Raw genomic sequence first — 20,559 nt, forward strand, 5'->3', positions numbered from 1 at the left:
GAGATGTTTTCATGGTTGTACTGTTACTTATTTTCAGTTTCAGATACTCCTCCCCCCCCACCGCCTGTGGACGAGCCAGTGTTTGATGAGTCTCCACCTCCACCCCCACCTCCAGAGGATTATGAGGAGGAGGAAGCAGCTGTGGTGGAGTACAGTGATCCCTATGCTGAGGAGGACCCTCCTTGGGCACCGAGGACATACTTGGAGAAGGGTAGGTTTAGAGCTAGAAGAGACAGTAGGGTTGTATTTGCAACAACTTTGTGTGTGCTCCTGCCATCCTGCTTTTGGACATGGAGCCTGCCTAGGCTCCTTCATAGCCAGTATTTGGTATTACAGCATTTCAGTCAGGAGCAAAAGAGAAAGAAGAGGACCCTGATGTGTTTTTGTAGTGTCTTATGCTAATGCAGAAGGGGGGGCGGGGGAGGGTGTGTGCATGTGCCTTGGGAAAACAACTTTCTGTTTGAGGCAATAATGATATTTGAATGATAGCTCTGTTCTGCTTTCCTGTGGGACTTCTTGGGCTTGGGAACTAAAATAGTTTATTTAGGTGCATGTATGTACAGATCTGTTCCATCTCACATGGGATAGCAAAATGGGATAGCAAAACTGTAAAGGGGAGTCTTTAAAGATAAGCTGGAGAAAGTCAGGCTTTTAATCAGAAAATGTTTCCTGTGGAGAACAAAAGTATAGGAAGCCAAACATTGTCTCTATTGATGTAGAGACCCATGGAAAAACATAATTTTGATCTGTATTTTTAAAACTAGATGAGCAAAACATCTAAAAGGTTTGTCTGTTTTTAGAAACACTCTTAAAAGTAATAGAAGATTGAAGTGCTTTCAATGTATGAAGAACTATTAAATAGTAGTTTTAGGATACCAGGAAAAAAAGAGATATTGACATAGGTGTGGATTCTGTTGTAGTTACATGAATAGCTCCACTCAGCCTGTGTCTCAAGCCTGTGTCTTGAGATTTTACTGCTTTGCTGGAGTTGGCAGAGAAGTGCTTGGCTATGAGTTTTTTGTAGCAAGCTTTGAAGCTTTAAAGTGAATGCGAAGCCTTACACTAAAAGAGAACTTTAATACTGAAAGAATGTATATATTTATACTGCTGGGAGTTATAATGCTTTATTCAGCAAAATAGTTTATCCTGTGGCAACTCCTTAAGTTCCTGTAAATAATATTCCATGCCACATGATTCAAAGTGGACAAAACAGATGAAAGTAAGTAGCTGTTCCAACACATTTACCCCCAATAAGTAAAGTATCAATTCTTAGGATTTGTACTTGTACTTTTGATATGACCATTCTCCAATTTAAGTTCATATGAGAGCACTTCTAATGGGGTTAGGGTAGATGACCTTTGCAATAGAAGCTGAGACACCAAAGAGGTGTCAAATACCAAGGATTGCTGTATATAGGAATGGGATTCAATATGACCCCGTTCTGTAGAGGGGTCTAGAAGTGTGGGAGGTACCTTTAACATTAAGATATTCTCTATCCTACAGCTGGGGATGGAAGTGAATGGCAAATCCATTTTGAACAGATGGAGAAATTCTTAAGTAGGATATAGTTACTGGGGATGTTGAACTTGAGGACACTGCCATATGACTGTAATAGCAACAGCCAACCTGCAATGTCCAGGGATGTGCACTGCAGTTTTCCATTGAGCTCTGTCTGGAAGTGTGGCAGGAAAAGATAAGAAAATGACCTGGCTCTGCAAATCAGATGAATGGAAATGGGTATCCAGAAGGAAAAAGTACACTTCTGCCACTTAGGGTCACAGATTGCAGTTGGTTAATTAGCCTAGCCTACATTTGTGGTCAGTTGGATATAACAGAATTCAGCCAAACTCTGTGTAATTGTTGGAAGAACCAAAGATCACTGATTGGAAGAATATCAACCTAAATGAGTAATTCTGTTTTTCAAAACTGCATTGAAACATATTCAGACAGAAACTAAAAGAGGCCCTGGCTTAGGCTGACAGGGAAGGATGCCACCTCCTGAGTCAGTATTGCTGCTTCCTGTCTCATCTGGAGCCTTTCTTGCAATACTGGCCTGGACTCCTCATAACTCGGGGCATGTGACAAGCTCACAGTTTGAACTAGTGGGACTACAGACAGAAGGATTAAACAGCCTTTTAGAGAGAGGAGTGTTGCCAGTACACAAATAACATGCTGGAGGAAGCAGTGGTGATGTAAAAACAAAACCAGGCTTCAGGTAAATTTTATGAGGCTTAACAAGAAGCAAATTTTCTTCACAAACTTAAGGAAGAGTTTCCTCCTTGTGATCATGAAATACTGAATCCATTCAGTATCCAAAGGGAATAGAGTACCCTCAAAAGTGAGAAAGAAAGGAATTGGAAGTTACCATGATCCTTGGATGATAATGATGATGGTTATTATTATTATCATCATCATCATCAGGAGATTGAAGGAAAATAACACAGTGACTCTAGGAAGAAATTTCAAAACTCTTAGAAAGGAATTTTGAAGGACATAAATGTGTCACATGTTCATACACTAGTTTTTCAAGCTAAAAATGTACTTGTTTCTCCATTTGTGTTTTGTTTGCTTAGAATTATGTCTAAAACAGTACAGAATAAGCTACTTCACAACTACTGGGACAGTTGTAGAGCTAACAACATGTGTTTTTTAAATATGCTCTAGTCACATGATAAAAAAAAAAAATTCCTTAAATACTCTGATTTTCCACTGGGATTGATCTGTATATTTTATAATCTTTTCTGGATCCAGGGTTCTGTAGTGTTGATTTGTGTTGATTCCTTTGCTCCCTCAAAAGGAAATGACCTCTTTTCTTTTGACAAGAATGATGAGTTTACTAGGACTCTTGGACAGCAGGCTTATGAACACATGCTGTTAATTTTTAATCCTTGCTTTAGAGTATCTTTCCATCTATCCCCAGGACAAGATTTTAGGATCCCTGTCCAACATACTTTTATTTTCCTTAGTGGCAGCACTGCATGTTTCATTGCCAAGTGCTCAAAGCAGTGATTGATGCTATTTGTTAAAGTACTCAGAGTCTGGCGTAACTAACTTTCTCTGTAAAACACAATGATAGTGCTGAGATTGGAAAAATGTATTAATTTGATGTCTATTTTCTGGCATTTCAGGACTATTCTATTTTTTATTTCCAAGTGCTTTGTCCAATTCCTTTGCCTTTCCTAACAACTTTTGTGCCATCAGTAACATACTCTGCAGCTATAAGAAAGATGTCCTGATTCAGCATATGCACATTTTGTTTCCACCTATCTTTTTTGTGGCTCCTAACAGGAATTGACCCGCCTTGGTGCTGTGTGCTCTGGGAGCGGCTGCTGGATACTGAGATGCACATGCACCTTTAGAAATCTAAATGTGGAAGTAGCTAAGGTGGATGGAAGTCTGGGACATCAGCATTGGCTCATTCTTACTGTGGCCTGAAGAGAGCTCTTGCTTCATGTTTTCTGCTCTTAGCTGTGCTGAGATCTGGTTTAGCACGTGTACCTAGGAATAGTTCTGAGTGGTTATAGCCATGGGGATTCACAGCCACTGCCTTGTATCACTCCACACCAAAAGTTTATCATACAGTTGGACACTTCCTCTGGTGGTCTGGAAATAGTAAGAATAGAAGAGTTAAAGGAGTCCTGGCTCACATGCTTCAAAGCATGAGCTTGTACAGAAGGGGGTGGAAGAAACTATTTCTCTCAGCAGGTCATTCTGCACACACACAGGTGAGGCAGTGCCTGGATGAGGGAGGGTGATTGGATTTTCCCCCTCTTCCCCTACCTCTCCTAACAGTCATGTTCTGTTCTTTCCTAGTGGTGGCAATCTATGACTACACCAAGGACAAGGAAGATGAGCTCTCATTTCAGGAAGGTGCCATCATTTACGTCATCAAGAAAAATGATGATGGCTGGTATGAGGGGGTCATGAATGGAGTGACAGGGCTGTTCCCGGGGAACTACGTGGAGTCAATCATGCATTACTCAGAGTGAAGACCAGAGGACAGAACACTGCATCTCCTGCTCCAGGAGCTGGCAGGGCTTCCCAGATCTCCACCAGCCTCTGGGGCCCCATCCAGTATAACTGAATGAAGGATAATTGTAACAACCACTCTTTTGGGTTTGGTTTGGTTTTTTTTTTTTTTCTTTTCCCCCTCATGATAAGACAATAGTGATTTGAGTTGTTTGAACAAATGGCTGGCTCTTCAGCTGCCAGCAGAGGCTATCCTGAGCTATCTGACTTTGAATTAAGCTGACCCTTTCAGATGTAACAAACTTGCTGAGTAGCTCATACTTCACTCAAATTCTGACTTCTGACAGGCCTTGGGATCTGTCTCAGGAATCCTGTGCGCCCTCATGGTACTACCGTTGGAAGCAGTGCCTGGCACTGGGGATGTCCTGGATGCTTGTGGTGAAGGTTACTGGCCAGTGGACATCCCTCCTGTTTCTACACTACACTCCTGTGCAGCTGGAAGAACAGTCATGTGCTAGCAAACACTGGGATTTCTACACAGAGACGTTCCTGTAACTGACTTCCAGATAGCTGGATACATCTTTAGCAGAAACACTTCTGCAGCTGCTCTGCACACATAGGCTGACACAGGGCACACAGAGCCGGCTTTCATTCACTCACCTTTCAGTTTAGACAATTCAGATGGCTGCAGCCCAGAGGACCCCCCTCCCCATTTCTCATCTTCTGAATGCCACATATTTGTTTTGTGTTCTGCACTGATGTAACTGTGCTCCTCTCCACAGCGAGCTCCTTGCCACGGCTGCTGCCGGTTCAGACAGAACTCAGAGATGCCATTGATGGTGACGGCAAAACAAAGTTAACAGATCCTCCTGGGTCAGAGGATTAACTCTAGGGGGTGTGATCTAAGGTTCAAATCTACTCATGCCTGCTTGCACTAGAGAAACTTGCCCCCAACTTTAGTTTTATGCACAATATAATCTTAAAAATCCAATCAGGTATTGTAAATTGGCTATTTTGTACTTGATGACTAGATTTGCATATGTACTGTGAGAGCCCTGTGCAGAGGCAGGACAAACGGCAATTGTTGTCTTCATGTCTGCTGCCAAAATCTCTTCAGTGGAAGCAAAAAGGGCTGTTGTGTGTACTGGTTTCCCATGGAAATCCAAGCAGTAACTAGTAGTAGTCCTAGCTCTTCCCCATGCCCTCTCCATTGTTTATTATAATAGATATTTTCAGCTGTACTGGTGGCTTGGGGTGGAGTAATACCAAGTGGAGGCTCTGTAGCCCCTTGTGATGATACTTGGCTTTGTAATCTAGTCTCAGTTAAAAATTCTGCTCAGTGATTATACACAGATCACTGTAAGTGATGGTTGTACTAGTCTGCCCTTAGGAACATCTAAATGTTACCTTTGGGTAAATACCCCGTGCATTAACGAATTACGTTTCCTTTTAAGTCTTAGCCTGCAAATTGAGCTGATCCTGTATTGTGAGAGCCTCCTGGGCAAGGGCATCTTCCTGGGCAACTTCAGACTGTCACCTGGCCAAGTTCTAGCTGGTACCAAGAGTAGCTTGTCCAAGGTGAGACAGCGCTGCAGCCGGAGAGGCCGGTGTGTAAAACAGAGCAGTGCACGGAAGAGTGGGGCTGGCTGTGTGATGGCATTGGCACCAGTACAGGTAATTGACCCAGCCCCTTGCTTGGTAATTAGTGCAATACCAGCATGGAGGTCCAGGTTTGGTGCCATCCTGGGCAGGGAGGTGACATAGCTGCTTAGAGGGGAAGAAGAAAGAAACAAATAGGTGAGGTGTATTTGTAGGCCATGGAGGAATGTGATCACCTGCTGTGAGCTTGTGGAACTCCTGTGACAGCACTCAAGAAACTGGTTTGGTTAAAGTTGCAGGAAGGACAACTTCGAAGAAACTGGTGTGCAGATAGAAGTGGCTTTCTCCCTTGCTAATTCACACGTAGAAAAGGCACTGTTGTCTTCTTTCTGGAAGCTGACAGAATTATTGTTTGGGATGAGTGTTTGCCAGAAAAGATACCCTTTAAACCTTTTACTCTCTGAAAGTTTTCTTGCAGCAAGGCTAAGAGAAGCAGCCATGTTCAGTTCCCTCAGCCCATCATTTCTGTGGGAGCAAGTCCAGAACCACTGGTTGTGCAGTCACTGGAATGACTGTTTCTAGTGTCATTGGGCAGGTCTAAGCTTTTGGCACAGGGAGGTGGTGCTTGTAGCCAAGGTGCTTGAACAGCAGCATTCACAAGCCTTTGGTGCTTACAGGGCAGCTGTGTTTTCCAGGAACATCAGAGCTTTCCTGGCTTCTCTTACCTTTGATATGTTTACGGCAAAAACTGAGCCCACAGTGCTCAAATGCATCATTAGGGCAGCTTAATGAGTTCCTAAGTGAGAGCTGAACCTTTGCCTGTGCACCCAAGCTGCAGCTGGCAGGTCAGACTTCAGTGAAACGTGTCGTAACCCACTCTGTGCAAGAGCTTGTGCTCGAACACTTCTGGCAGGTGGGTGGGGTAGTGTGTACTCCCACTGTATGTGATACAATCAGCTGGTTTTTCATCTTGCAAGTTTTCTGTGTTGTGAGAGCAGAGCAGTGTGAGATGAAACTTGCCAGAGCCCAGCACAGAAGATGAGGCTGAAAAACCTTGAAAGTGGAATGTGTGACAGCTCCTTGAAGAACTGGCTTTAGTCTGATGGGCCAGGGGTTAGTCTGGTCCGTGCTAATAGCACATGGAATTGTTTATCCTGCAAGAACTGCTGTGGATGGAATTTCTGGGTCATCTCCTACTGGTTTTACGCTTTATTATGCAGTACTAATGTAAAGAAATTGGTTGAGTTTTAGGCATATTTTTATTTTGTACAGATTTTAATTCTGTTGCTTGTTTGGGGATGATGTGATGTAATGGTCATAGACCAGGCCAAGGTAAACAGGCTTTGTATATTAATGTTACATAGATTGCATGCTAGTAAAGTCAGTGAGGGTTGTGTTTCCAGTTTTGTCCCTTGTACTTCTACTTGTCCAAAACCTTCTCTTGCCCACCCCTTTTTAATTTACAGGTTTACTTTAAAAGGGGGTGGAAAATGGGGGGTGGGGGAGAAACACCTCAGTATTTTAAATAAGGTGCACATCATCTCGTCACTGCTGAGTTTTGCTGCCACAGCTCATGGTGTTCTGCATCACAGGCTGTTGAAGCGGGAGTGTGTATGCATGAGAGGTGGGGGAAGGAGACACCCCAGCATAGCCCAAAGAGTGCTGAATGGCCAAAATGTGTATGTTTCTCCCTTTGTGAGAACTGCCTTAGCCCAGCCAGCTGTTTTATTTGTGCACAGAAATTGTTCAGCATCCTCTAGCGGTGTATTTTGCCTTGGTTTGCTGTGTATCAAAAGTTTCTTCCTCCCTCTTGGCACCAGGGACAAAGCTATTAACTACAGCTGCCTCTCCATCATGTGCCTGCATGAGAGGAGGTCTGACTGAGTCTGTCACATCCAGTGCTGAAGCAGGTTAATTTTGGTGCCTTCATTCCAGCTGAAGAGAGATGGCTGAGGCTGCACGTGTCTCACCCGTTCTTTCCTCTCTTCTCTTCCCCTTCCCCCCAAGCTGTTTGAGCAGTGGGCTGAGAGGGGCAGGAGAAGTGACCAGCAAATTCTATGCCTGAGTGTCCCGAGGGTGTGTCCACATGTGGTGGCTGGAGTAGGCACCAGAGAGCTGAAGCAATGCTGGAACACTTCCTGGTCTGACTGGTGAGATACAGGCAGACACTAAACCACTGAAGAGCCATTGCTCTCACTGCAGGACAAGAGGTGTGGCATGGCCCTGAGGGAGATGACAGAGCTTGGTGTGTGTTACCAGGAGGCTGACCATGTTCCTGGAATTCAGCTTGTCCTTGCACATAGTTGAGTTGGATGTCATGAAAGTGTCTGGAGATGGCTGCTGGTGTGAACCACAGGTCCTGTGGCGTGTGGCTGGGTGGCTTACCTGTGGGTGCCAGAAAGGCTTAGACCCAGCTAGTTCTTGCTAGAGCAGTTTGTTCTCCTTTCACAGCTGCTGGGCATTTTCTTTTCTTGCTGCTGAGGATTCTTGGTGACAGCCAAAGTTGACAGTGGCAGTAATGCAGCTTCTGAAAAGTGACACTTTTTATCTGGGGTATTCCAGTTGATCATGAAAAGAAAGCAAGGCAGCAGCAGGACTGAGGAGCCTTTTCCAGCAGAGGGTGTGTGGGCTGCCTGCCTGCTGTGGATGTGCGCGTTCTTGACTAGAGGTGGAAGAGGACTGCACTGGTACTGTTGTACTTCTGTGTTGTCTCCCACCTGTGCTTGATGGTGACTTAATGCTGTGCTCTTCCTAGCAGCCTCCACCATTTCCTGGCAAATGCTGTGGATGCACCTCTCTGCTAGAAATGAGCTTGCTTGCTTTTTTATTAGTTATGTCTGTGGGCTCCAGGCATAAAGCAAAAGTTCCATGTTTTCCTTTCTGGAAAGAATGGAACTTTATGTGGTTTAGTAAACTGGGAGCATTTTACAGAGCTTCTTCTCTGAGAGGTGCAACAGGACCTTTTGTAAAACAGGTGATGTCTGTATTCTCTGCAGGCCCTTTTTGGAAGTTGCCTAGAGGATGCTGTTGAACCATGGTGCTGTGGCTTTACTAGGAGCAGTAGCTGCATTCAGAGTATAGAGAGTCTCTGATTAAGCACTGCAGCATTTCAGGCATTACAAACCCCATGCAGAGACTTCAGTACGTATGTTGGCAACCGTGGCAGTGGAAAACGTACAGCACTGTTGAATTCACTAAGGCAAGTATTTACAACACTAACCTCTAGCGAAGGTGGTGGTGGAAACTAGGCAGCAGCAGGATGATGGGCTACAGCGTCTGGAGTGCCAGTTACAAGAATTTACTATGCTTACAAGTATAGTCACCTTCCCCAGCTTCTGGCATCTCCCACTATTTGGCACTGCTGCATTTTGTGGATAAAATGATTATTACACAGAAGTCAGCACAGTACTAGAAGGGAACAATGTGTGGTTTGTTTTGGGGTTTTTCCCCCACAGTAGCTGAAGTCAATGCGTAGTAATGGTCCTATTACCTACTTCTGATGTTAAAACTTCAAGCATAGTGGGACCTCCACCTTCAGCTTGATGCAGCCAAGGTTTGACAACTGCTGGTAGAAAGAATTATTCACAGATCATGGTGTTCTGCTGCTTTCATTTGAAAAAAAACCCCACCCATGTGTTTTGTGCAATCTCCAGGGGTTTTTTTGGTACTCTAAATATACTAATTTTATTAGCACCCGTGCTTATTACAAGACCCATTACAAGACACTGATGGCAGCAGTGGCCTGCTGTCCAGAGGTAAGCCTACACCCAGGACCCTGCTAAACACTGACATGGGGGGGGACCCTGCTGAAATGAGTGCAGGACGTTTGTTCCAGTTTCTCTTCACACCTCTGAAGAATTCTACCACTACTGACTAATAGCAAGAGCTATGTACAAATTTATTTCCATTACAGCGCCTCGGTAAGTGCTGACATGTCCCAAGATTTTTTTGTAAAGAACAAGTGCTTCTTTTCACATTTGAAAAAGTGTCTTTTGCAACTTGCATGGACTAGTAGTTTCTATGAATTCTCTGGAGATGTCAGTGTCTAACATGGATTTTGTCCATGCACTTTTTCTGAAAGCAGATACCCCCTTTTGGTTTGCAGTTGGAGCAGCACACTGTGCTTTTGCTTTTGGCACTGCTGATGCAGTGGATGGATGCAGAGCCCACTGAAAATGACCAAGCCCACAGGACTCTGGGGAGCTGTATGCCGCCAGTAATGTTTTAGTGTGTGTGCCATTTGAACCACCTTCCAGTGAGTGCAAAAGCCAATTTTTAAATTTTTTTTAATTGTACTTGGAATTAACTGTTGCTGTGTACTAAACCCTCTTGTTATGAGCCCTAAATAAAAAGAACGAAGCACACCCCGTATGTTCTGTGAGCGTGCCACAGCCGTGTCACATTCCTTGTCTTTGGCTACAGACTTTTCAGCGCACTAGGGCCAGGGACTGTGGCTTGTGCGTGCAGGAGTCCTGGCCCTAAGGATCTCTGAGCACAGCATTTCCCACAGCAAAGGTACAAACCTTGGCATCCAGCCTGCTGCCTTCACCAGCTCCGACCTCTGTGGGACTTCCCCTTTCCTGCAGCTGCTAATGTAGTTCTCAACTCTCTGCTGCTGAGGGCTGCAGGGCAAGGCTGAGAGCACTTCCCAGGGCAGGGGAACAGAGCTGCATTCCCTACGGACCCCAGAGAGGGGCCACAGCAGCACTTACCAGCCAGCAGCTGTTCTGTATGAGCAGAGCTAGACAGGACTCTGCAAGCCTGAGGAAGGTGCAGATGGAAAAGGTGAGCCTTCACACGGGGTCCTCTTTAGCCCTGTAACTGGTGTGCACCACGTGGCTGGTACAGCCACCTCTGACCCACTGGAAAGAACTGTGCAAAGGAATAAAAGTTTTATTGGCAGTGAGCACAGAAATGGTAAGCTGTAGGCCATCAGCTGCCTGACCCCTACACCGGGGAACCACTGATGCCCTGAAAACACAGTGTGGGTTCTGAGCTCATAGAAAAGGAAAATTGCAAGACAGAGGATTAAAGCAGAGTATTAAATTTAACTACATCTTTATTGAATTGTGCATATTCCATTGGATAATGATCTATATTGGGTACTCTATAACGTATTTCTTTTGTCCTCTCTCATGCTTAAAAAAGTATATTTATACATATATTTATATATATTTATAATATGGCAAAGCTCCCCCCAACCTGAAGCTATTGGTCTAAAAGAGCTTTGATTTTATTTTATATTTTTTTTTTGGAAAGGGAAGAAGAGGGGAGGCAATCCCATTGAAAGATAAAATGTGCAATTTTCTTTTTAAAGCAGTAAACATGAATGTATTTACAGCACTCAGCACAAGTTTGCTGCACAGACAAATCATCACTGCAATGACACACTTGCATCTCCAGTATTATACAGAATATTCCCAGTGACTGGTAACAATTAGTGTAAGCCATAAACCAAACTGCTGCTCCAGTTAATTTCTGGTCCACTGCAGTCCACTAGGAGGCCTAAGATTTCCAATTACAACTTGGCCAAAACATTTAGTTTTTCTTTTAGAAGTACAAGTGCTATTGTGCTGCACCAAGTCAGCAGCAGGGTGCCACGGGCACAGCTCTTTGCTAAACTGTCCTTTGCAAGGGTGTACCCAGTTCCCAGGCTTGGTTAAAGGCAAGGGACATCCACCATCTAACACTGGCACCCTCATCTCTCACCAGCCACGTGCTAGAGAGCAGCAGTATGAGACTGCTAGCAACAAGAGACTGGTGTACGCACATCTGCATACCTGGAATTTAGCTCTGGATGCATCTCTGGCATCTTGGGAAAGCTGGGAGCAAATTATTTTCCACTGTAGCAAATGGTAGAATTCCAAAATCTCCTAAAAGACAAGTTGCCTTCAAGCATTTAAATAAGGGGGAGGGTAGTATCCACAATCTATTACTGAAGGTCCTTCTCACTCATTTATCTAAGTCCCTGCCACGGGGGAATGTGCATACAGCACTAGTTTCCGTTCCTCCTGGTCTTCCACCTTCTCTAACTCCCCTTTACCCAAGATCATTTGCTCAGCAAAGAGCTCACTGCGTCCTTGCCCTACTGAGTGCCTCAGAGCACCAAATGATCATTACCCAAGTCACTATTTTCCCTCTGGTTGGTTAGTAGCAATTAAAGTAATTTACACTGTGCGGGATAAGCATGTGTGTTTGTCATCTCATTTGCAGTTTAGTGTCTTAAAACTTTTCAAAACTAGACCAAGCCTCTGTCACAGTGAGTGCTGCCCCCTGCAACAAAACCCTGGTTTGGTCAGTCTTCATGGACATTTTTTAACTGAAGGAAAGAAAATTCAGAAAGGAAATAGACAAACTCAGAATTCCAAAATAAAGCTTAAAACCCCACCAGCATGTGGCAAAAGACATCCAAGAGAAACTATCCCTTGTAGTGTTAAATCCTCTCTAGTTTGGAGTCTGCCTCAGTGGTGCAAGGGAATGAATGCAAACCAGGTGCCACAAATGGGCCCCCAAAGTAGTAAGATTCACCTGCAGCTGAGGAGCACTGTGTGACTGAGAACATAATCTACACCTTAACAATGCTAAAAGGAAAAAAAAAAAAAACCAGCAACCAACCAAACTATGTTCTGGCTGCATCCTCACTACCTTCTGCCAGGAATTTATACTGCTTTTCTGGAGTGCAACTGATTTTAACATGACACTAGTTGAAGTAATACTCGTATTAAGACCCACTTATAATCTTATTTTGAAAAAAAAACAGATTTACCTGCGATGGTACCACTGTAGCAAAACAATTTGGTTCTATGCTGTTTTCTGTAAAAAGCAGAAAATTTCTCTTTTGCCCTTCTGCTGTTGAAATGGCACTTTAGGTTCCTTACACTGTGGAAAAAAATTTTAACTGAGAGGAAGACTGGCCACACTTTATCTCTGAGCTGATATGATTTATCTGGTTGCCTAAGGGCACAGAAAGAAGGAATTAGAAAACCTTTAAATGTGCAAGCCCAGAACAGTAAATGTTAAAATGCACTTGTTGAAAAAACTGCTTCCTCTCCCATCAGACCTGAAACCAAATGATCCAGGTACCTGCACTTTGTTTCCCTGATGTGTCACTCACTGTTGCCCTGCAGGCAACTGCAAAGTTCAGGAGAGGAGCTCTTTGGCTTTGAGGTCATCACCAAGTTAGAGCAGTCGGTGGTGGTCTGCCGCAGGAGGAAACCACTGTGCAGGGTGAAGCAGGAAACTTCCTCTTCCACAGAAAATAACACAATTATTTAGACACTTGTGCCTAACATCCTCTCCCAGCCACAGCTGTTAGAAGACTACACAGGACCCCGAGCATAGGCACCTGCAACATGTTACCTATGGTTTGTTTAGAACCTGTGTTTTTTTTGGTTTTAAATATAATTTCTCATCCAAGCTTAGTGCTGCTAGAAGAGCCTAGTATTCCCTTTCAAAGCAACTCCTCAACACCTGAACTGTGATGTGTCTGAGAATAGCTCCCTGCTTTCTGCACCTGGGCTGCAGGCACAGAAACCTGGCTGAACAGGGCCCTGCTACTCAGAGGTGGATGCTACACTGCATGGCAGAGGGGAAATGAAAACGAAATGTGGAACAGATTAACAAACACAGCTGTGCTTGCTCAGCTGCCCCTGCAGCAGCAGGGCTTCCCTGACAACCATCTAACAAGTGCCCAGCCCCTGCGCTTCCTCACGAAACGCAACTCCAGCCATGCACTCCAGGTTTTTTGGGATCAAAGCACCAGCTACCTTTCTGTCCGCAGTATGAACGCTCAGCCTTCACATGCCCATTTTAACAGTGCCAAAAGGATTACTGCCCATGTTTATAACATTTTAACTGAGGATGAAATTTTCCTGCGTGTCTGAAATCCAGCCCCTTAATTTTCTGATTTAATAAACATAATGGTGCAATTATGAGACAACTGCACATGGGGGAAAATAACTTTCTTGCAAAATAAGGTGTACACATTTACTGTCACAAAACCAGTAAATATGCTGGAAAAGTGAGTTACAATGGGGGGTATCTCATAACCCGAAAAGGCAAACCAGGTTGTCTGAACCACACTTGCAGCCACATTTCCATGCTCAGCTGCATGAGCAAGCTGCAGCCACTCACTGGATCACTACTGCCTTAGGCAGGAAACTGCAACTAGAAGGAGTACTGGGTGCCACCTTTGCTGACATTCATTCTTTTTGCTGCAGACTTGGGAGTTACGCAGCTGTCTCCCAGCAAACTGTTGGCAGCCTGCAGTAGTAAGGATGGATTCATTGCCTAGGGAGAGATACTGGGGACATGAACTTGGCCACAGGAAAATGAGAACAAAGCTCAAATGCCTCTGAAGAAATTGCACTCAAAACATGGATGTGCTGAGTCCAAAGCCCAGAGGTACCCGCACTGAATGAACTAAAGTAAAAGGGCTGAACTGACGCACACCAGTGAGGCTGTATTGGGGAAAAGAAAAGCAGGTGGGGCAAGCAGAATTTCCTGACTGCTCTCACCGGGGAGCACATGCTGCATCAGCCCAGCTGGATCTTGCCATGGAGCAGGAGAATGTGCCTACTTCCCTGTCATGGCTAAGGGCAAAGCGGTTACAGCTGTAGTGAGCACCTTCTGCCCACTGGTGCTTCTGAGCCCCAGGAGCTGCGTACAGTACAAAGCAGCACGAGGACCAACACTGAAAATTACAGCACCCATGAACTGCAGTAAGCTTAACAACCCTCCTGTGACATTATTCACCAGCTACACTGAGCATGCTTAAAATCAACAATGCAAATGCTTTTAAGGACACTTTGTAAGCACAAAAATAGTAGAAACAAAACTTGGTGAACAATTTGAAAGATACAAAAAAGTGCCTTTCCATAGCAGTGCTTCAAAAATGCACACAATGGTATATACTCTTATTGCTCAAAAAATCTAGTCTGAAATATTAAAACAATTTCCAGAGGTGCTGAAACAGATTTAAAAAAAAATCATATGAAACAGGTCGGCACAGACAGCACCACTAATTTTTCTCTTTTCATGATGCACTTATTTAAAACTATATAGTTACAGATGTGTTATTTTCTGCCTCAAATTAGCAAAACTTTTTTTCCTATTCATAAAATATTCACAAAGACATTTATTTTATTATTTGTATTTTAAAAAAACCAACTTTATAACAAAAAGGAATGGGGGACACTATCACAATATTTCTTAAATCTATCATCCTGAATTACTGTAATGAGAGATTCATTTATATTGGTTTTACACATGTGACGATACTGCCAGGTCAAGCTGCTGTCTTTGTGTCATTCTTTGGGGAAAGGAAAGCATTTAAAGTTTGCTTTTGGAGAAAAAGTAAGCAAACAGTGAAATTATTTGCCCTATGAGCCTATTGACAGTATCCCCATGGTCACAAGGGAAGCTGTAACAGCTGAAGATGGGGTAGGTACAGTCCAAGTATTTTAGCTGTTTTACAAAGGCTGTGTCCCACCACCCTGCAATGAATGTGCAATGATACATAAGACCACTTACACTTGCACTACCTTATCACAAGGTCTGAATATGTGGGTAAGACTGTACAATCAAGCTACTGAAGTAGCTGCTGAAGAAAAAGGACTGTCATACTTGATCTGGTGACTGACTGTAAATTGGTGACTAACAAAAAACCAAGCAAATCAATAGTCTATTTTCTACTCATATGGGCCCTCAGATGAAATTCCTAGCAAATATTATTGCCTCTTAAGGTCCTTTTACTTCCAGTCGTCTTCCTTGACTGCTAGAAGTGCAACTTTGTGATAAACAGGTTAATGCACTGGTCACGTTCTCCGGCAGGTCAAAGAACAGAGAGAGAATTCCTACTCTGCTTGTCCTCAAATTGCCACTCCCTCCTCTCTTTCCAGAAGGGAAAGTTTCCTGACAATTTCAAATCAATTATAAACATTACTTTTTTTGCACATTTCCAGACGCTTGTTTTTGTGAAGACGCTACATCTTACCAGGCACAGACCAGGTGAGACTGGATGCTGTGCATGCCTGTGTGAGCACATAATGCTTTCTACAGAAACCTACCTGTTCATTCAGGGTAAGAATTACACGGACAGCTCATGGATCAGCGTGGGTCAGCCTTGGGGGTTGGCAGGATTTTTGATTGCAGGAGTCCTGGCAGCTTTCAGAAGGGGTTAACACAAATATATTCATCTTGAGCCATAGAAACAAATGCTTGAGCCTACTATTAGTTAGAATGCATAATGGTTTGGAATAATATATATTTATCCTACTTAACTGCATGGACAAATAAGTTTGAAATAATTTGTATCAGTGTATATTTTTAACTATTTGAAAGGAGGGGGAGGCTCTTTATAGTATAAATATATTTCACTCCAGCCCACTATATATAAAATCTATTTCTTTCCTCTGAACATACTCATTTTCAGTAGTATTATGACCAGAATGTTTTGGTACGTTGCATCTGTACTTCTCAATCAATGGACAATGTACAGTTACCAGCCGAACACCTCAGCTTTGCAGAATTTACCCACCACAAACTGCTGAGAAGTTTGTGGGTTTGGGTTTTTTATTTCCTTTCTTTAAAGTGCCCCCTACATCTCCATCTTTATGATAAGATTTCACCAGTTAGAGTCCAATTCCAGATAATATACTGACTGAAACAATAAATACGGTTCTACAAAAACATTCTGGTTATCTTCTATAGTTGCGACGAAATAGATCACAATATATTATATACCTACACTTATAATACATGCACAAACATGTCTCACGTGGACAGACACCACAAAAAAATTATCTCCCTCCCCATTCCCTAAATGCAGAAAAAGTAAGAAAATGGGGGTTTGGTCCAATCCATAAGAAGGGTAAAAGAAACTGAAAGAATGAAGCCAACACCTCTCTACCCACTTTTCCCAAAAAAGTATCAACACCCCTAAGCCCCCAACTTTTTTAACCTAGCCATGAAAGGGGAATGTCTTTACGTTTAGCCTTTGCTGCAGTTTGAGATCACCTCTTTTGATGGGGCTATCATCCACATCCCCACATTCTCTCCAAGTGTGCAAGATCACAGGCCAGCCGATCACAGGGCAGCCCACAAGTCATGGAGAGTACTGGCCCCTGGAGACTGACTACCAGTCCCGTGACAGCTTGGTGTTCTGATCCCTTTTGGGGGGTGCGGGGGGTGGCCCCCTCCGTAACGTTGCATAGCCAGATATATGACTGCCCCCAAAGCTGCTGGTCTTCTGCTGGTCAGCCAGCAGCTCTGGTGGGGGTGGAGGCAGGGCCATGTCGTCCATGGTGGCGGTGGGCTCCGTTCTGGACATCCGCGCAGAGGAGAGGGAGCCGTGCCGGGTGATGGATTTCCGCTGCAGCGTCCGGTTGAGGTCTGCCAGGAATCCCGGCTGAACGCTAAGGCTGGACTTGGGTGACGTGGGCACTTGTGGGCCAGCTGACCCTGGGGGCTCTGTGACCTCCGCCTGTGTCAGTCGGGTGCTGTCGTTCCGCTTGGGGCGTGTGGGTGGTGGGGCTTTTTTCACTGACGGTTTTGACCATGCCTGTGGCTGGGGATTTACAACAGCAACTTTTGGGGAGGTGCTGCCTGAAAACACAGATGGAATTTCTACTGGAGGGGGAGGAAGATCTATGTCAGGTGGTGGTGGTGGGAAGTCTGAATCGGATGGTGGTGAAGGGAATTCAACCACAGGATCCTTTCCAGACACACTCGGAGCAGAAGCCTTGGCTGGGATCCCACCTTGTGGAAGGACAATGGGCAGGCTCACACCAGAAAGGTTGAGCTTTCCTGGCTTTGGAGGGGCTGGAGGAGGTGATGACTCCTTGGAAGGAGATCCTGACGGCTCTGATGAGTGTGCAAATTTGCTGACAAGGCGGTCCACTGAAGGCCTCTTGGACTCATGGTACTCAGTGGAGCTTGTGGACTTGATGCTGGAGTTGCGCTGAGGTGTTGGAGGTGGTTTCTTCCCTCCAGGGCTTGACGTCTTGCCGGCCTTTTTGACTGGAGACCCTGATTTGTCAGGAGGGGGAGAACCTGCAGAGGAAGCTGGGGAAGGAGGTGGAGGAGGAAACACTAAACTGCTCTCTGGTGGAGGAGGGGGGAAATCTGGTGAGGGAGCAGCAGCAGGCTGCCATTTGGGCTTTGCCTTCACTGCTGGAGGTGACTGTGGAGCCACACTCAGTGGAAGGGGTTTCAGAGGCTGGGGCTCAGTGGCAGGTGGCGTGGGAGGAGGTGGGAACTGGCTGACTATCTGCTTCACCACTGACGGCACTGGGGACTGAGGGGATGGAGGAGGCTTTACTGAGAAACTCTGCTGCTTTGGGAACGTTGCAGGGGGAGTGGGACCAGGAAGGGCTGGGGGCAGAGGAGGCACCTGGGGAGAAGTGACACTTGGTTGTTTCTTTATTGCAAGGGGCAAGGGCACAGTCACAGGGGGAGTGACATGTGTGACCCCTGGTGACGCTGCCTTCCCACTAGGCTGAGGGGGCAGAGCTGCCATGACAGGCTTTGGGGGTGCCTGGGGTGGTGGTGGGGCAGGCACAGGAGGAGGCGGTGGTGGCAACGAGGAGACAACAGTAGCCTGGCTTATATTTGGTTGAACCTGATGTATCTTGGGGGGCGGTGGTGGTGGTGTGAACTGTGGCACAGAGGGGGCACAAGGTGCCGGCTTCAGCTGTGCCATGGCCGAGCCCGGTGTGGGGGGTGGTGGTGGGGGCGGGGGAGGCGGCATGACCCCGTTGGGGGGCACCAGGATCTGAGGCTTTGCCGAGGGCGGGGGTGGCGGCGGGGCCTGCTGTGCAGCAGGAGCTTTGGAAAAAGGGCCGCCGTGCTGGGCCGCGTTCTGCAGCCGGGTGATGGTGCTGTACTTGACGAACATGGTGGCGGGTGAGCCCGTGGACGGGGCGGCCTGGCTGGGAAGGGGCGGGGGTGGTGGTGGGGGCGGCGGAGGGGGGCGGAGGGGGCGGGGGCGGTGGCGGTGGCAGCGGAGGGGACGGCTGTGATGCTGCGTAAGGAGTCACCACTTTCGTCTGCGGGGACAGAGGAGCTGCGACAGACACAAAGGGCCGACCTGCAGGCTCCACTCGGGCCTATGGGGAAGGGATTTTTAGTGAAAGTGGAAAGGGAGAAAAAGAAGAGAGAGGGAAGGAGGGAGAGAGGGAAAGAGACAAAGAGATTATAAAGTCAAGGTCTAAATGTGCCCATCGTTAAAAATTAAGTGGCAGATTACAGCATGCAAGAAGTATTAGCAAAACACTGGAACAAGAGACAACTCCATACACTGACAAGCCTGGACCATGCAAGGGGATGGGGCAGCCCGGGAGAGGAGCCGGCAAAATTCTGTGGAGCCAGGTCTGCTCCAATTGAGGCTGACTGTCAGAGGGAAAATACACCAGCCTTGTTACTTCCGTGGGACAGGCAGTGGGACTCAGTGAGAATCACTGGCCTCCTTTGGGCAAGCGTAATGACCCAAACAGAGCCCCCCAGAGCACCACAGGCCATGACAGAGGACAGCAGGCAGAGCCAGAGACTCTGTGGACATCTCAGCTCAGTACAACTGGAATCAAACCACACACAGCTTCCCAGAGCATGTCAAATCCTTACATCTGTTAGTTCAGGCCTTACACTGTTCAGTGTTACAAAATGTAGAAATCCTGAACTGCTCTAAAACACATTGAGAGCAAGCTCTGCACAGGAATAGTAGCAAGATACTTCTCCACATGCTCTGCTATCCAAGACTGGCAAGGAAAAAAATAAGATAAAAGAAAGAGAAGCGAGATTTCGTAGGAAAATTTCCCCAGAAGGAAATGTTTAGACATCTGCAAAACAAAGTAAACTTGGGAAAGAAAAGTTACACATGCAACTATTATGTTAAGCAGAAAAAATAAGGAAAAACAGGGAAAAGCTGACTAATGGAAGGATCAATGGGAAAGCAGCAGGTAGTATTTTAGTCTACTTGGCGGGTTTTGCTCAAGTTAAGTTTTTTTTCTCAAAAACTGTAAGCCTACATTCCTCTTAAAAATTAAAATAATAATTGCATTAGTCAAATTTATAAACATCCTCCTAATACAAAGTGTTTTGGCTACAAGCCAAGTTGTGAATTTCACAGTGCACAGTATAGAAACATGCATTAGAAATACACCACCACCACGGTAACTGACCACACTGGGTACCTATACCTTATTAGCAAATACTTTGCAGTAAGTTAGCCCAATTATGCTCATCTGCATGGGAGGAACACACTTTTGCTTTGTTCTAAACACAGGTGACTGTGACTGTATGTGCAGAAGGCCACCAAAAGGATTAGAGTCAGAAGCAATAAACAGTGGTTTTACAGCAAACATGGGGTGTGCCTCTCTACCTGTCACATTAGGTCTGGAAGGCAAGAATATTAACAGGTCTGGAACTAAATCAAGGTGTTCACATTACAAAACAGAGAAATCTTGATCTCTTGCAAGTGTTAGTCTGTAAATTGCCATTCTCCCAATCACCCAGGTTAATGAATTTTCAATTAGCACCACCTGACCTTAATTGTGCCCTGTATAAGGCACCATGGGTGTGCTGCCCTTAGTTGTGCTGAGCTTCACTTTTGACACCTGAGACAGCAAAAGGCAACAGGAAAAATAAAGGCGGCATAAAACAGAGAGGGAGATGAAGGCATAACAGAATCATTATCTCTGAATGGCAAGACCTTGGAGAATCTTGAATTTGTCCCTTATAGCAGACACAGTGAGCATGCATTTGGGTACTCCTTGTAGCATCTCGTTTGAAAGGATGTGTTCAGAATCTAACAAGCAAAATGAGACTCAATGAGATCTTAACTGCCCAACTGTGAACAAATGAATAAAGTATTCTTTGGGCAAAGAACAATCTTTCAAAATATGAAGTAGATGGATTATCTGTGTTTTGGGAAGTTTTTCTTAGATATATTTGAAAGAGGGAGGTGTTTTCCTCATACCGATTGAAGACAGTCCT

The 20,559-nt window shown here is 45.2% G+C and overlaps 2 protein-coding genes across 25 annotated transcripts in view; one reads left to right on the forward strand and one right to left on the reverse strand.

Moving 5' to 3' along the window:
• The window catches only part of ABI2 (abl interactor 2), a 66,699-nt gene extending 56,742 nt beyond the window's left edge, over window positions 1–9,957 (forward strand). For all 24 annotated transcript variants that reach the window (XM_039555010.1, XM_039554994.1, XM_039555003.1 and 21 more), the window contains 2 exons: window positions 38–211; window positions 3,814–9,957. In XM_039555010.1, the coding sequence (XP_039410944.1) occupies window positions 38–211; window positions 3,814–3,989 (350 nt within the window). In that variant the 3' untranslated portion in view covers window positions 3,990–9,957. The remainder of the gene's footprint in view (window positions 1–37; window positions 212–3,813) is intronic.
• Window positions 9,958–10,609: 652 nt separating this feature from the next.
• The window catches only part of RAPH1 (Ras association (RalGDS/AF-6) and pleckstrin homology domains 1), a 92,078-nt gene continuing 82,128 nt past the window's right edge, over window positions 10,610–20,559 (reverse strand). Inside the window, 2 exon segments of the mRNA XM_039554990.1 lie at window positions 10,610–18,538; window positions 18,540–18,674. Coding sequence (XP_039410924.1) covers window positions 16,703–18,538; window positions 18,540–18,674 — 1,971 coding nt within the window. The 3' untranslated portion in view covers window positions 10,610–16,702.

Source organism: Corvus cornix, chromosome 7 (assembly GCF_000738735.6).
Source record: "Corvus cornix cornix isolate S_Up_H32 chromosome 7, ASM73873v5, whole genome shotgun sequence".
In the NCBI taxonomy this organism is placed as follows: domain Eukaryota; kingdom Metazoa; phylum Chordata; class Aves; order Passeriformes; family Corvidae; genus Corvus; species Corvus cornix.